Here is a 15,777-nt window from a genome sequence, read left to right on the forward strand (position 1 = left end):
ATTTTCTCTTACAGTCTCTTAAAATCTTGTTTGCATGATAGTAAGCAGATACTATCCTGCTCCCTATGAAATCAATGACAGGGTTTTCGCTGACCTCAAGGGAAACATGATAAGGCCCACTGACAACTTAGAAGCACATGTGTCAACAGTAAGCACTGCATTGTATTTTATAGACTACACTGATTTGCTGAAATTACACAGGAAACTTTCCCACAATCTATTCAGCACTAAATTATCAAAGAATTAGGAACAAAGCAACTCATTAGGATTAGATTTAATGTAAAAATATATTAGCAATCAGATATAAAATACATTTGTTTTACTCACACAAATGGAAGATCTAAAACATTATGTCTTGTGTAATTTTATATATGTAATACTGAGAAATTATCCCTCCCCAGGAGTGATAATATTCTTTTTCACTTTTAGAGCACTTTTCATTCAAGGACACCAAAGCACTTGATATATATTAATTCATTTACCTTCACAACACTCTTCTGAGGAAGACTCTTTCTGACTCTTCAGGGGCTGCCCTACTGAAACTATGAGCCAAATGTATGTTAAAACTTCATAACTGTTTTCTACTGTCTTTATAACTTTAGTAGAATAACTAGATCAGATACTTATCTGAAATAATGTACATGTTAGCAATGCTACTTCATTCCTTTCATTGTACATATTTTTGATGTATTTTGTTGTAGTGCATCAGGATGCCAGTACATAACCTTTATTTCCATATTTACTAACTTCATTGGGGTCCATTTCCCCGATAAACCAGAACTGGAAATGGACTTAGGGAAAGGCATTCCCTAAAAAAGGCGGGAAACAGGACTGGTGTCTGGTACAGTGAGGAGACAATCTCCTCTTCTCCACCTCCTCAACCCTCACATGAGAAGAGAGTGCTGGAGTCCAAGCAATGGGCTAGGGACCAGCTGTTGAGTGGGGAGGGGCTGACATCAGTCCTGCCCCAGGTGAAAAGGAATCATGACCTGCACTGTATGAGTTACTGCAGGATACTTCCCAGATGAGTTAAGTTAATAAAATTGTTGGGGCCTAATTAAATCACATCCTTGGCATCTTCTTTTTCCTCATGTGTGGCAGACAACATAGCTTGTTCCTGACTTATTGGGACTGGCTCTAAGAGATAAGAAAGGACTTTAGTCTCTATACAACAGCCTTGTTATGGAGACTTACAACAAGACAATTAGTTTTGTATTGCATATACCTGTCTGCTTTGAGCTGGACTGAAATAGCCAAATTTTTTTTCATGCAGGCACTAAATCATTGATAATATCAATCTACTGAATCAGTTTTACTATTTTTTAAATCTTCATGTTTTATTTACTACTTTGCAAAAAACTCAGGTTATATTAATGTTCACTGAGAGTGGTGAACTGAAGGCAAGACAATTGATTAGAACCAAGGACTTCTTTCTAGCTGATCACAAGGAATATGGAGATAAATAGCTCATAAGATTTTTTTCCCCCTGAAACTTCTTCATTACATCACAGATCTGATCCGCAAGTGTTTTATACAACCCCAGTAATAATTCCTGACCGGTGAAGAAATTAAATGACTCCACACTGATAAATGTAACGTGCTAATTTACATTTAAAGCCTTACCTCTAATATCAGCTTTCTTCCTGCACTGTAAGTCTTTAAATGGGTAGTGTTTTTTGCCGGTAAAACCAATTTTCCTCTTCTCCAGTGAACTGAAGCTATAGGATTAGATAGTACTTCACAACTTATATTGATAGGATTGCCTTCCCAAGAATAATACAAGGTTTGATTTGACACAAATGTTGGAGCATCTGCAAAAAAAGAGAGTATTAAACAAATATGTTATCTGCCTCTGTTTCCATAAAAAAATGCAACACATTTTTATTCAGGTATATACTATTGAGGTTATCATAGAAACCTGAATTTAGAAATGTGTCATTTCATAATGTGGACTGCTCCAATGTCAATTCTCATCTGTGAGTTTCTCACGTAGTCATCTTGGATAGTTCTCTGAAACCATCCCATCAATGTGCAGTGGCAGTCAAAAAAGCTAACAGAATTTTAGGAACCAATAGGAAAGAAATAGATAATAAGATAGAAAATATCATAATGCCATTATATAAATCCATTGTATGCCCAGACCTTGAGTACTGTTGAATACTGTATGCAGTTGTCCAGCTATACCAAAAGAAGGACAGGAGACACTTGATATGGATTTAATCAGGCTGCAACTTTATTATTAGATGTCTGGGACTACCTGAGAGAAAAAAGTGTACAGTGAACGTAAACCCTGTTTGTTTTGTAATTAACTGGGAATGCGGCTTCCACCAGCTCCCCCTCTTTTTCCATCCAGGTCCCACCAGCAAATCCATTGTTGGGACCTTACCATCCACACCCCCTCGTAGGAGGGGTAAGGTGGGCTACAAGATAGGGGGTTTGGCTCCATGCCGTTCCAACCATAGGAGCCCAACCCCCCCCACCCTCACCGTTCTGTTAATTTAACCAACGCCACCTTTTTTAAGTCCTTTACCAGGCCATTCGTCTGGTCACTGGATGCCTCCCAATGGAGAACCTGCACTGGACATCCGCCCCACACTTACCAAGTAAGTTGTGACATACAGCCTACCACACCTTTTATGCTCAGCATTATAGGTCCTCCCTAACACCCGCTGTGGGGAAGGTGAAAAAAACCTACTCCACCGAAGCCAATATGGTGGTGAGGGAAAAAATTCCTTCCCGACCTCTCAAAAAGGAGTGACTACCACAATGCCCACAACAGGTTCAAACCCACCTGACAATCACACCTTAAGGGGAGGGAGGGTGGGTGCTGCCTTGCCTGCTGCATGGAGAAAGAGGTTTCCAATGCCAGAGCTTGCACCTTTAAAGCCTTCCACTCTTACATTCCAAGGGGATGAGTCAGTGCTGCAAAGCAGACCAACACCACCTATTTGCAGCAGTTTCTGAACTCTGTTCTCTTCCCCTTTGCCCCATGCTTGCCATAAAGCACTACTGTCTTCCTCCAGCAAGCCTGGACAATGGCCCCCCGCTTTTGGTGCAGGGCAGTCATTCTTGTTGTCCCATCTATATATCTATATCAAATCTATACCTATCTATCTATCGATAGATAGATAGATTAGATTCATATGAACTGGAAAAGTTGAAGAGAACGGCAAAAAAAAAAAAAGATCAGAGGGATGGAGCAGCTTCCATATGAGGAGAGATTAAAGGACTGGTACTATTCATTTTAGAAAAGAGACAACTAAGAGGGGATGTCATAGATGTCTATAAAATCATGAATGCTGTGGCAAAAGTGAATAAGGAAGTCTTATTTATTTATTCCCAGAACGTAAGAATCAGGGATCACCCAATGAAATTAATAGGCAGTGGGGTTAAAACAAACATAAGTAAGCAGTGCTTCACACAATGCACAGTCAACCTGTGGAACTCATTGCTAGGGGATGTTGTGAAGACCAAAATATCAGTGGCTTCAAAAAAGCATTAGGTAAATTCTTGGAGGATAGGTCTAACTGCTATTAGTGAAGATGCATCCCCATGCTCTAGGTGTCCCTAAACCACTGACTGCCAGAAACTGGGACTGGACAACAGGGCATAGATCACTAGATAAATTGCCTTGTTCTGTTCATTCCCACTGAAGTATCTGGTACTGGCCATTGTTGGAACACAGGACCTTTGGTCTCACCCAGTATGACCATTCTTATGTTCATGATGGATTCTGGATCTCTTATTTTGGAAAAATTCTCTTCCGGTAATACTGTATTAGATGAGGCCCTAGTTAATCTCTTTCAGAGTATTTTATTTGTTACTGCTCTAAATAACTCTATACCATATCATTTGAATCCTTCTGAGCTCTGACTTGACAAACTGCACATAACTACCTTGCTGCTAGCTTGTTGGAAGGAAGATATCTACATAGTTAACTTAGAGAAAAAAATTAATAAAATTGGTTGCAGCTTTATTATGGCCAAAAAACGATGAACAATTAATGGCCAGTAACAAGAAGCCTATGAAAGCTAAATCTTAGAAATGCAATGGAGGGCCTGTCCTAGTCTCCAGGCATATAATCTGAAAGAAACTAAAGCCACACCTGGTATAATAAAGTGCACCAGGGATCAACTGCCCAAAAGTTTATGTATATTATGAAAGCAACCTAGTTGTTGTACTGAGAGCATAAGCCCTCATCTCACATGGCAAAACTTTCACCAATCTCTTGTGGTCAACTTTTTGGAATCCCTCTCTTACCTGTGGTCTAAAGTGGCTGACAAAGGGTACATTATGACACAAAGAGGAAAATCCAAAGCATCACAAGAAAGCATCTGTAAAACCTGAGGTTAGAGACAGTGACATGTATTACCCACTATCCACTCTACCCTGAATCCTGATGATTAGTATCCTTGTACTTAGTTAGGATGAATTTAATCCTAGTCCTTTAAGAAAACTTTAAGGGAAGGGGCAGGACAAAAGAAGGCTGCACCGCTGTTGCATACATGCCTTTAAAATTGCCAGGCTAAGCAGGTGGCCAGCTGGGGAGTGTGCAAGCCTACCTAGTTGCCATGCTGACCACCAATAGGGAATTGGCAGATTGTGATATGACCACTACAATCCTGTCTTCTCCCAGTTAGGCCATGTCTACACTTGGAGCTGGGGGTGTGATTCCCAGCTCCTGAAGACATACTTGTTCTCGCTCTCAAAGAGCTAATGCCCGAGAAACAGTATTGTAGCTACAGTAGCATGGGTATCGGTGAGTGATGGCATGGACTCGCCACCTCTGATTAAATATGTACAGGGTCCATGTATGCACAGTGTTTGTTCTTACACTGCTGTTTGCCACCACCTATGCAGTGATCCAATGACTGGAAGTTGAAGTTAGACAAATTCAGACTGGAAATTAGGGGTACAATTTTAAAAGAAAGTAACCATTGTAACAGTTTATCAAGGGTTGTGGTGGCTTCCCCATCACTAACAATTTTTAAATCAAGACTGGATGTTTTTCTAAAAGACATGCTCTAGGAATTATTGTTGGGATGTTCTAGGTTATGGAGAAAGGCATAGTAAATAAGCACAATGGAGTCTTCTGGACTTGGAATCTATGTTGCTGTGGCTACATTACTATTTGTAGCATGCTAGTTGATGAGATATAGAGTGAGTACGTCTACACGAGCTGCTTCAATCACACCTCTTTCTCCAAGTATTGATGTAATCTCAGTGTTCCTCAGAGTAAAACAGGCATCCAATGGCCCCCTAGCTGAATTAAAGGAAGATGATGCATCCCTAGTCCATCTCCTGCTTCTGTAAATAATCCCTATCAATATGAAGAGGTTGAATGAATTTTAATCTCATTGTTGCTAGTAAATTTTTTAATCACACTCTTGTTATATTTTAGGGGTATTAAAGAAAAATTCAGTGTGTTAATCAAAGTCAAAATTAAAATTTTTTAGTCTTTTTCATTTTGGAAGAAAAAAGAACATATGTCCACTGAGAACATATCCTAGAAGCTGATCACATAGTAGTGCCACCTTTGGAATCTGAATGTCTGAAATTTGGCTTTCTTTATATATGTAAATGGTTGTTAGCCGTCTTATAGCCTAGTGGGCAATCTTACCTCTATTATATTCTGCTTTCCATTATATTCTGTTTTATTATATTCAGCAGTAATACAAGGAACCTACAGGCTTGTATCCTGTAAGACATTGGCTTCAGCAGTTAGCATGAGGCTTGTGGCCTATGAATTTTGGCATAGATTAATTTAGGTAACTCATAAATTTGGGGGAACTGGAAGTACAGTGTAGGGGGATTTTCTTCCATAATGACAAAACCTGAGAACATTAACTGACACCAGCTTCTAGAGGTTTTGGATGGAACATCTGACTGCAAGAGTGCCATGACAACAAATTGACATATATGATAACGGGGTGAAATCATAAATACACTAACCTATAGAAGGAGGACACCTTAACATTGATAAGGGGAGGAAATACAAATAAGGAAGGGGGGAAGAAACTCCTATTAAATATGCCTTAGACATGGTAAGTCAGCATAACATATTATAAAAGTGGCATGCCAGGGGAGCGGGGAGAGAAATGTAGCCCTTGGGAGGGCCCAGAATGATGGCTACTGGTGAAGATGAGGAAGATGATGGTGATGAGGAAGATAATGGCTAACATTTCAAGTTGTTCTGCAAGGGATGGTGTGAGTATGGATGTTCAGATGTACTTTCTGTGTTATCTCTATCTACCTTACTGAGTTAGAGTGTGTGTGACTTTGCTAAATGTATGAATAAATTAATTATTTGTAAATATAAAGGAGTTCCTATAGTGTGAGTATTGCAGTTGTGCACATCAGGGTTCCTAACTATACAATAATTTTTAATAATACTGGGCCTGATCTTGGGACAAAAACCTGTCAACCCTCAAAGTGATAACAGGGATTTTTTATTCTTAATCTACAGATCAGGCTACAGCCTCTATAACTAACTGAGTGAAAGAAGATGGTCTTGTGTTTACAACTGAACTGAGATCTATGAGCACTGGGTTCAGTGCCTGTCTCTGTCAAAGACTTCATATGTGACCTTCAGCAAGTGACTCACTTTCTCAGTTCCTGGAGTGTAAAACAGGACAATTAATATTCCTCTCCCCCATCCTTTTTCTGTTTAGATTTAGATTTCTATTTAGATTGTAAGATCTTTGGCGCAGGGATAGCCTTTTCCTATGTATATGTACAGCACCTAGCACAATAGGGCTCCAATCTTGACTGAGGTCTCTAAACACTACAGTAATCCAATAAGTAATATTTGAAGATCCAATAGTACACTGTCACCCTACTGAAAAAGCAGAGATGGTATATCCACATATCTTCAGCATGTGTACTTGAAGTCTCCTCCACAAGAGGGTAGCTTAGCTAAATGTGGGTAAAATTAAATTGAAATCAACACTAAAATGTATTACACTATTAGAAAATGGTGGATCTGGAGGGAAAACTGTAAGTCCGTGAAAAGACTAAAATAATCAGTTTATATTTAAGGGGAGTGTTAGGGGCTATGAGACCAGAACAAATGCTGACGTCTAGCCTTAGGAATGGTTTAAGTATGTGTTTTTTGAAATGCAAATCTACAAATTCCTTCCATATTTGCCTTTGTGAAAAAGCATCATCTTCTGGTGTAATTCTGCTACTGTTACAGGTGTATATACTGGCCTTGACTGACATCACTGGGAGTTCTGAACGCAGTAGTCAAAGGATGATTTATTACTGAGAGAAAGCAAAGCTTTTCAGAAGTATTCAGCTTTTTCCTTTTCCAAAGGGCAGCAGCTGGATCTAATTTAATAAGGAGTGAAAAATATGTGTTCTCATGGCCATATTTGAGTTTTGTGGTAGAAGCAGGAGCTCATCTTACTCTTCCAAAGGTTATAATACTGAGTAATTTAATCACACCTCGGTTCATGCAATACTTAAATACTTAAGTCAGAGCTATGGTACTTATATGTAATATCTAAAGGGCAGATTTTGGCCTGAAAGTACTTTTACATGAAGGATGAAATAGCAGAGGAGTTGCAGAATTTGATATTTCATATTAACAGAGCTTTGTGAATGGGAAAGCTTGCCATAGCATCTGCCTGCATTATGATTAGATGAGTTCAGCACTCTTACAGCACTAAACCTGAGTACTATGGCGACTGCTGGTATGATGGGTTGATTAGGGAGAATGGTCAGGAGGGTAACTGAAAAACTAGCACTCCCCCAGCAGGCAATTTTTGCATACCCCGAATTATATGTAAGAGTGACACTGCATACTAGAGCCAAGAAAGTATGTGTGCACCATGTCACACCACAGCAATATGTGCCACAAAATGCAGCAATCCCATCATGCATTTTAGATATGCAATTTCTAATCCATAGCACATAATTTCTCAAAATTACTTGATATTCCTGAACTAGTGGACATTAGGATGGATGCAGAAGGTGGCAAGTTGTTCTGTCTGGTCAGCAGTAACTTTTCCACCTCAAGGTCCGATTTTTGATAGTGATATAATCCAGGCTGGTTGTGTGCTGTTTCTAACTCACCTTTGATCAAATCACATCCCCTGTATCAAGGGAGGTTTTGTAAGGCAAATGAGGAGGTTGTGAATTTCTGTAGGTACACATATCTTGGAGAACAGAAGACTACCAGGGGAGACATCTATCAACCTCTTAAAAACAAAGACAAATCCAAGTTTCTGAGACCTACATTATTTATTCAATTATGTTTTTAAAAATGGACTGAATCTTATGTTCAGGGCACATATACTCATGCTTAGGCTGTTATGGGAATAGGGTGCCATAGAGAATAGTAGAAGGAAATTACAAATAGGACCAAATGTCCCTCAAACAAAGTTGCTTCTGAAATCAACAGTTCAAAAACACTTGGCATTCTAAACTAAAAAAAAGGTCTCTCAGTTTTCCCAACCTCCCAGAAGCCCTGAAAAAAGGTCAACAGATCTGGGCTTTGGCAAAGCGATGTGGGAATCAAATTCCAAAGTCCATGGCCCTTCATGGTAAATTCCATGCTTTAAGACCCTTCATGAGCTCCTTCACTCTTACCAACCGGGAGGGATTGTTTGCAAATCTGAACTCAGAGGATGGGTGAGGGTCCAGATGACTGAAGAAGGGCAAACATAGTACCTGTCTTTAAAACTGGGAACAAAGAGGACCTAAGGAATTCTAGAGCAGTCAGCTTAACTTCACTGGAAAGATACCTGAACAAATTATTACAATCAATTTGCAAGCACCTAAAGGATAACAGCATTATAAGGAATAACCAGCATTGATTTGTCAAGAACAAACCACACTAATTTCCTTCCTTGACAGGGTTACTGGCCTAGAGGGTAGAGGGGAAGCAATAGATGTGATATAACTTGATTATACTAAGGCTTTTGACACAATCCCACATGGCATTCTCCCAAAGAAACTAGGGAAATGTGGTCTAGGAGAAATTACTATAAGGTAAGTGGCACAACCGGTTAAAAGATGATACTCAGAGAGTAATTATTAATGATTTACTGTCAAACTGGGAGGATGTATTTAGTGGTGTCTCACAGGGATCAGTCCTGGGTCCGATACTATTCAACATTTTCATTAATGGATTCGATAATAGAGTGGTGAGTATGCATATTCAATTTACAGATGATACCAAGCTGGGTGGGGTTTCTAGCACTTTGGAGAACAGAATTGGAATTCAAAATGACCATAACAAATTGGAGAACTGGTCTCAGTTCAATAAGATGAAATTCAATAAAGATAACTGCACACTACTGCACCTTGGAAGAAAAAAATCAAATGTACAACTACAAATGGGAATAATTGGCTAAGTGGTATCAGTGAAGAAAAGGATCTGGAAGTTATAATGGATCACAAATTGATGATGAGTCAACAATGGGATGCCGTTGTAAAAAAGGCTAATATCGTTCTGTGATGTATTAACAGGAGTGTCATACGTAAGACATGGGAAGTAACTGTCACTCTCTAGTCAGTATTGGTAAGGTCTAAACTGGAGTAGTGTGTCCATTTCTGGGGGTCCTACTTTAGGAAAGATATGGACAAACTGGACAGAGTCCAGAGGAGACCAACAAAAATGATTAAAAGTTTAGAAAATCTGACCTATGAGGAAAAGTTAACAAAACTGGGCATGTTTAGTGTTGAAAAAAGATAACTGAGGGAGGACCTAACAACATATTTGAAGACTGTTAAGGGCTGCTATAATGAGGACTGTGATCAGTTGTTCTCTATGGAGCTAGGACAAGAACTAATGGGCTTAAACTGAAGCAAGGGAGATTTAGGTTAGATATTAGGAAAAACTTTCTAGCTATGAGGGTAGTTAAGCTCTGGAACAGGTTTCCAAGGGAGGTTGTGGAATCCCCATTATTGAAAGATTTTAACAATAGGTTAGACAACACATGTCAGGGATGGTTTCAGTTTACTAGGTCCTGCCTTGACACAGGAGATTGAATTTAACTCCTCAAGGTCTCTTCTAGCCCTACATTTCTGTGACTCTATGATTTAACTAGGGTATGGAATCATGAGAAGAGAGCAGTGATCTCTGAGATAAGCAGGACCCAACCACTTAAGATCTTAAAAGACTATAACCAATACAATAAATTGCATCAGGAAGTGAACAAAAATCTAGTGCAGATTGTAGAGCAGAAGGTATACTATGCATTTTCTTCAGGAAATGCTCCTCAAATGGGCTCCCATATTCTGCAGAAGCTGAAGTTTCCCAGTGATGTTAAGCAACCCATCCCAAAGGAAAGGGCATTACAGCAGGAGTGGGTGTCAAGGCTGAATCCCCACTCTGTCAATCTGAGTGCAGGAAGTGGGGGCCCGCAAGGATTTTAAAAATTAATACTTGCCACTCCAGGCTTGTATTAAACCCCCAAGGATACAGCTTTTCTCTGACTGTGGCTTGGTAAACGCTGCCACCATCCAAATGCAAAAAAACAAAACCAAAAACCTTGGACCCAGGAAGGAACACTTGGGAATTCCTCCTGTGAGGTACCCTCAAGAGCTTTCACACCCACTCCAGGGAAGAGCTGAGAAAGAAAACAAAGGAAATTAGCTGTTGCCCACAACTAATCAAACAGCATATTCACAAACCAAAAATCCAATCCTGTTCTTAAAAAAGGTAAATCTTATTAAAAAGAAAAAGAAAGAAAATACATCTTAGGCTTTTTGCTAGATCTTAAAAGAAACAATTACAAAAACTAAGCACCCAAAATATCTTTCTTGGGGTTCAGCTTAAAGGTTACAAGCAAACAAAAGCATCTGGGGTTAGCACAGAGGAGAACCACAAGCCAAAATAAGAAATAAACCTGATAGTGTCTAACTAAACATTCCCTATCCAAATTATTTCTTCTAGGTATGCAAGATACTTTTTCATACCTGGTTCAAACCTTACACAGCTTTTCTGCTTATAGCATTGCTGCTCTGTGTCCCTGCAGCCCAGAGAACAACAGACAAAGGGAAAGTTTTTTTCCCAATTTTAAAAAGTTCTACCTTCCCATTTGCTCTTTTGGTCAGGTGCCCACTCCTTTTCGTTTACCTGTGGGCTTGTTAACCCTTTACAGCAAGAAGAGAACAGACCAAGAGGAATTTTACAGCTAACTGTATCGCTGGGTGTCCATCAAAGAGAGCTACTCCCCTCCCCCTCTTCATGTATCACAGAGGGCATTACAGCAATCCTGTCTCAAGGTGAAATGGCAGTGACCACTGTGGCAAAATCCACATTCAGAACAAAATAATGTTGACACCCGAGTCAAGCACAGATTCATCTAAGTGGGACTAGATGTCACATGGAGAATATAATCCCCATAAGTTGCTTTTTTACAACAAAATTAAGGATCATATTATAATGGAAAAAGTCCTGGTGTATGTATGTGTGCTTTTGTATGGCCTGTATTGCCGTTAATTGCTTATTGTATTGTATTATGTCCTGATGAAGGTTCAGTAGTTAGCATCTGCCTCACAAAAATACACACAGTTTCTTACAGAAACATTGTATGTGTTTCAGAAAAATAGAAATCATTAAAATAGAAGCATATTTTTGAAATTACTGAGGCTGGAGCATATAAACTATAAACTTCTGCAAAATCAAATCTCGTAAAAACGACAGTATTCTAGAAAACTGAGGAATAAGTTAAATGCCCCAAAATTCTGGTGACAAAGAAGAATACAAATCAATTGAATAATAAAGCATATCCAAGTAGAAATGAATGGAAAGGCCTTCTCATAAGTAAATATCTCCTTAAGCAAACACAGAAATGATTAGAAAAGTTCAACTAATTGCTACATTTTCTTTGTTGAATATTTTACCTAAATCCATTATGCAGAATTTACAGAGGATTTGAAATATACTAGTATTTAGAATACCTATTGTCTTGTCATACATAAAGAACAGTTCACATATATTAGACAGTTAAAATCTTTGGAATACAATTATGCACTTCTTATACACGTATAGCATGGATGCATTACAAACCAGAGATTAAGCGGATGTGAAACATAGGTTTCATTTGTGCCTGCCAGAAAATAGATCCAGGACTGACCTTAAATACATCCCACCTTTTTCTGCAAGATATGCTTCCCTAGACAGACAGTGAGCTGCTTGCAAAGCAAAGCAAAGCAAGCACTGTCAGTAGAAAAGTAAAAATTGGACTTCTGTACTTTAAAATACAGATGATCCAGAACCTAAATTCCAGATCTGAATACACTGAACTTTGGTTAAGTTTAGATCAGGGGCCAAGCTTAATGGCTGGTCCATAACACTGTCACAGACTGAACCCCAAAACCTAAATGCAATCCCCAAGGACTCTGGGGAATGTTGGAAACAGATTACCTTTCAACTTTGTGGATCTCTACTGAAAAGAGAGCTGTAGAAAAGCTACTATTGATAGTTACTACAGTTGGACTAAAAAAAAATTATAAATCTGAATGGTAAAATGAGGAGGAGTATCTTTGGGAGGCAATTCAACATATAGTGAACAAGAATACACAGCACAACATAGTAAAGGCATGTAATTAAGCTAAAGTCACTGATTATACTAGGATCCTTTAATAAGACTATTTCAATTTTACAGTGACATTTAAGAAGTTCAGAATAGGGTGAAAAGTAAATTCATACTGTTCTTGTTCTTTTTAAATAGGAAAAAAAAATAGTCTTAAGTCAGCATTGCAACTAGGAGAAGTTGATCTGCATAAATTATGTAGAGCAGGAAAGCCTTGGCTCAAATCTCCATACATTTGATTATCCCTATTAGGCTTAATGCCTCAGAAATAGCAAGGGGAGAACAGACTAATACATCACTTGTCACATCCAGAAGGTAATTCAATTAATGATTTCATAGATCCAACCCTAGTGTATGTTCAGAGTCATATGCAGAATTGGATATGGCAAATTACCTGATTCAGCATGTGTGCTGAGGGACCTATAACAGCCAAGTGGTACACTGAATCACATTTTTGCTTGTTAATAGAAGACCAGAGGTTTTCAAACTTTTGACTATTTTTTCCCAAGGAAAAAATATTCAGGACAGCAGGATGACACTATAGATATAGTGGACCAGATTTAGCCTAGGTTGATGCTGGCTTTATGCCCAGGCAGCTATCCTGTGGAGTGGTAGAATTTGATTGCATTAACTATCCTCCTGATGACTGGAGGATAGATAATGTGACACCAACTTTTAAAAGAGGCACCACAAATGATCCTGGTCATTATGGATCAGTAAGCCAAACTTCAGAACCAGGCAAATTGGTTGAAACTACAGTAAAGAACAGAACTATCAGACACAGAGATGAACATGATTTGTTGGGGGAAGAGTCAACACAGTTTTTGTAAAGGCAAACCATGCCTCACCAATCTATCAAAATTCTTTGAGGGGGTCAACAAGTGTGGGGACAAGGGTGATTCAGTGGATATAGTATACCTGGACTTTCAGAAAACTTTTAACATGGTAACTCAACAAAGGCTCCTAAGCAAAAAAAAAAAAAAAAAAAAGCAGTCATGGGATAAGAGAAAAGATTCCCTCATGGATCAGTAACTGGTTAAAAGACAGGAAAGAAGGATAGGAATAAATGGTCAGTTTTCACAATGGAAAGAGGTAAATAGTGATGTCCCCCAGGCATCTCTACTAGGATCCATACTGTTCAGCATATTCATAAGTGATGTGGAAAAAGGGGTAAACAGTGAGGCGGCAAAATTTGCAGATGACACAAAATTACTCAAGAAAGTTAAGTCCACAGCAGACTGCGAAGAGCTACAAAGGAATCTCACAAAACTGGGTAACTGGGCAACAAAATGACAGATGAAATTCAGTGTTGATAAATGCAAAGTAACGCACATTGTGAAATATAATCCCAACCATACATCCCATATGTTGGCACCCAAATTAGCTGCTACCATTAAAGAAAGAGATCTTGGAGTCATTGTGGGTAGTTCTCTGAAATCACCCGCTCAATGTGCAGCTGCAGACAAAAAAGCGAACAGAATGTTAGGAACAATTAGGAAAGGGATAGATAATAAGATAATAAATATCATAACGCCCCTACATAAATCCATTGTTACACCCACACCTTTAATACTGTGTACAGTTCTGGTTGCCCCATCTAAAAAGTGTATATTAGATTTGGAAAAGATAGAGAGAAGAGCACCAAAAATGATTAAGTCTATGGAATACCTTCCATATGTGGAGAGATTAAAAAGAGTGGGCCTGTTCAGCTCAGAAAAGAGACAACTAAGGGGGGATATGATAGAGGTTTATAAAATCATGACTGGTGTGGAGAAAGTGAATAAGGAAGTCTTATTTACTCCTTCACATCACACAAGTACCAGGGGTCACACAATAAAATTAATAGGCAGTAGGTTTAAAACAAACAAAATCAAGTATTTCTTCACACAACACACAATCAACCTGTGGAACTCATGGCCAGAAGATGCTGTGAAGGCCAAAATATAACTGGGTTTAAAAAAGAATTAGATAAGTTAATGGAGGACAGGTCCATCAATGGGTATTAATCAAGATGGTCAGGGATGCGACCCCCATTCTCTGGGCGTCCCTAGTTTCTGACTACCAGAAGCTGGGAGTGGACAACACAGGATGTTTCGTTCAATAATTGCCCAGTTCTGTTCATTTCCTTTGAAGCACCTGGCATTGGCCACTGTCGGAAGACAGGACAGTGGGCTAGATGGACCATTGGTCTGACCCAGTAAGGCCACTCTTATGGTTATAGAGCTCCTGGTCCTCCATAGTTACTAGAGAAGACTAGGATGTGTTGCACTGGGGATCACTAGAACTTGGAGAAGCAGAGGGAGTTCACAGACTTTTTCCTACAGACCTTTAAGAGGTCTGCAGCCAGGGAAGGCACCTACCCTACAGTACTTCTAAACAGTTGCCTCCTATAACAACTCCTTTGCTCCTTCCTAAAAAATGAGAATTGCACAATATGGGAAGGCTACATGCCACATGAAATAACAGCCTCTATGTTCTCTACTTTTGTTCCCCTTCATACCTATTTTGTAAGGTGCAATATTTTGGGATCAACTGCTTTTTCTATAAATGTAAGTGGAAAAGCCACTGGTTGACAAACTGGCCACCATCTTCCCTTCATCGTGAAATAGCATCAGTGATATCTGGATGACAGAGGTAAGACCGTGTAGTCTGAAAGAGTCCTTTAATGCAACCAGAGCACTCACACAGAAACAGTGTTGCCAACTCTTGTGGATTTTATCTCCAGTCTAGAGATATTGCTGTGGTTTTGTTTTTGTTTTTTCCTGAAAGCTAAATATAATAAATAAATAAATATAAATAAATAAATAAATAAATATAATACTATAATAAATAAATATAAAACAAAACAAAAAACAATTTGGCTTGCAACTGTACATTCTGAATAATGTAGTTTGTTTTTTCTTTCAGATCATAGTATAAGGTAGGTGTCCAGTCATTCCAAGGTGTGTCTTTTGAAAAATGAAGGAGGGGTTGGAGAGGAGAGAGAAATTACAAAGAACTCAAGCATATTCAAAAGTAACAACTCTAAAGGTTATGTGCTGAATGTTCCACTTAAACATTCTGCATACTGCTATTGCTCAAAGGTTCATTCTCTAGGTCACAAAGTCCTCACAAGCCCTCATCCAGTGAGATGCCACAGCTGGAATCCTGATGGTGATGTCACACATACCATTGAACCATATTAGATTTTCAAGCCTGCCTATAGTATTAAGATACAGAAAATTCTACT

General features: G+C 38.9%; 1 protein-coding gene across 1 annotated transcript in view; it reads right to left on the reverse strand.

Annotated features, from left to right (window-relative positions):
* Nucleotides 1-15,777, reverse strand: part of NCAM2 (neural cell adhesion molecule 2) — a 551,141-nt gene that overhangs the window by 143,285 nt on the left and 392,079 nt on the right. Inside the window, exon 10 of the mRNA XM_048868296.2 lies at nucleotides 1,624-1,811. Coding sequence (XP_048724253.2) covers nucleotides 1,624-1,811 — 188 coding nt within the window. The remainder of the gene's footprint in view (nucleotides 1-1,623; nucleotides 1,812-15,777) is intronic.

Source organism: Caretta caretta, chromosome 1 (assembly GCF_965140235.1).
Source record: "Caretta caretta isolate rCarCar2 chromosome 1, rCarCar1.hap1, whole genome shotgun sequence".
Classification (NCBI taxonomy): Eukaryota; Metazoa; Chordata; order Testudines; family Cheloniidae; genus Caretta; species Caretta caretta.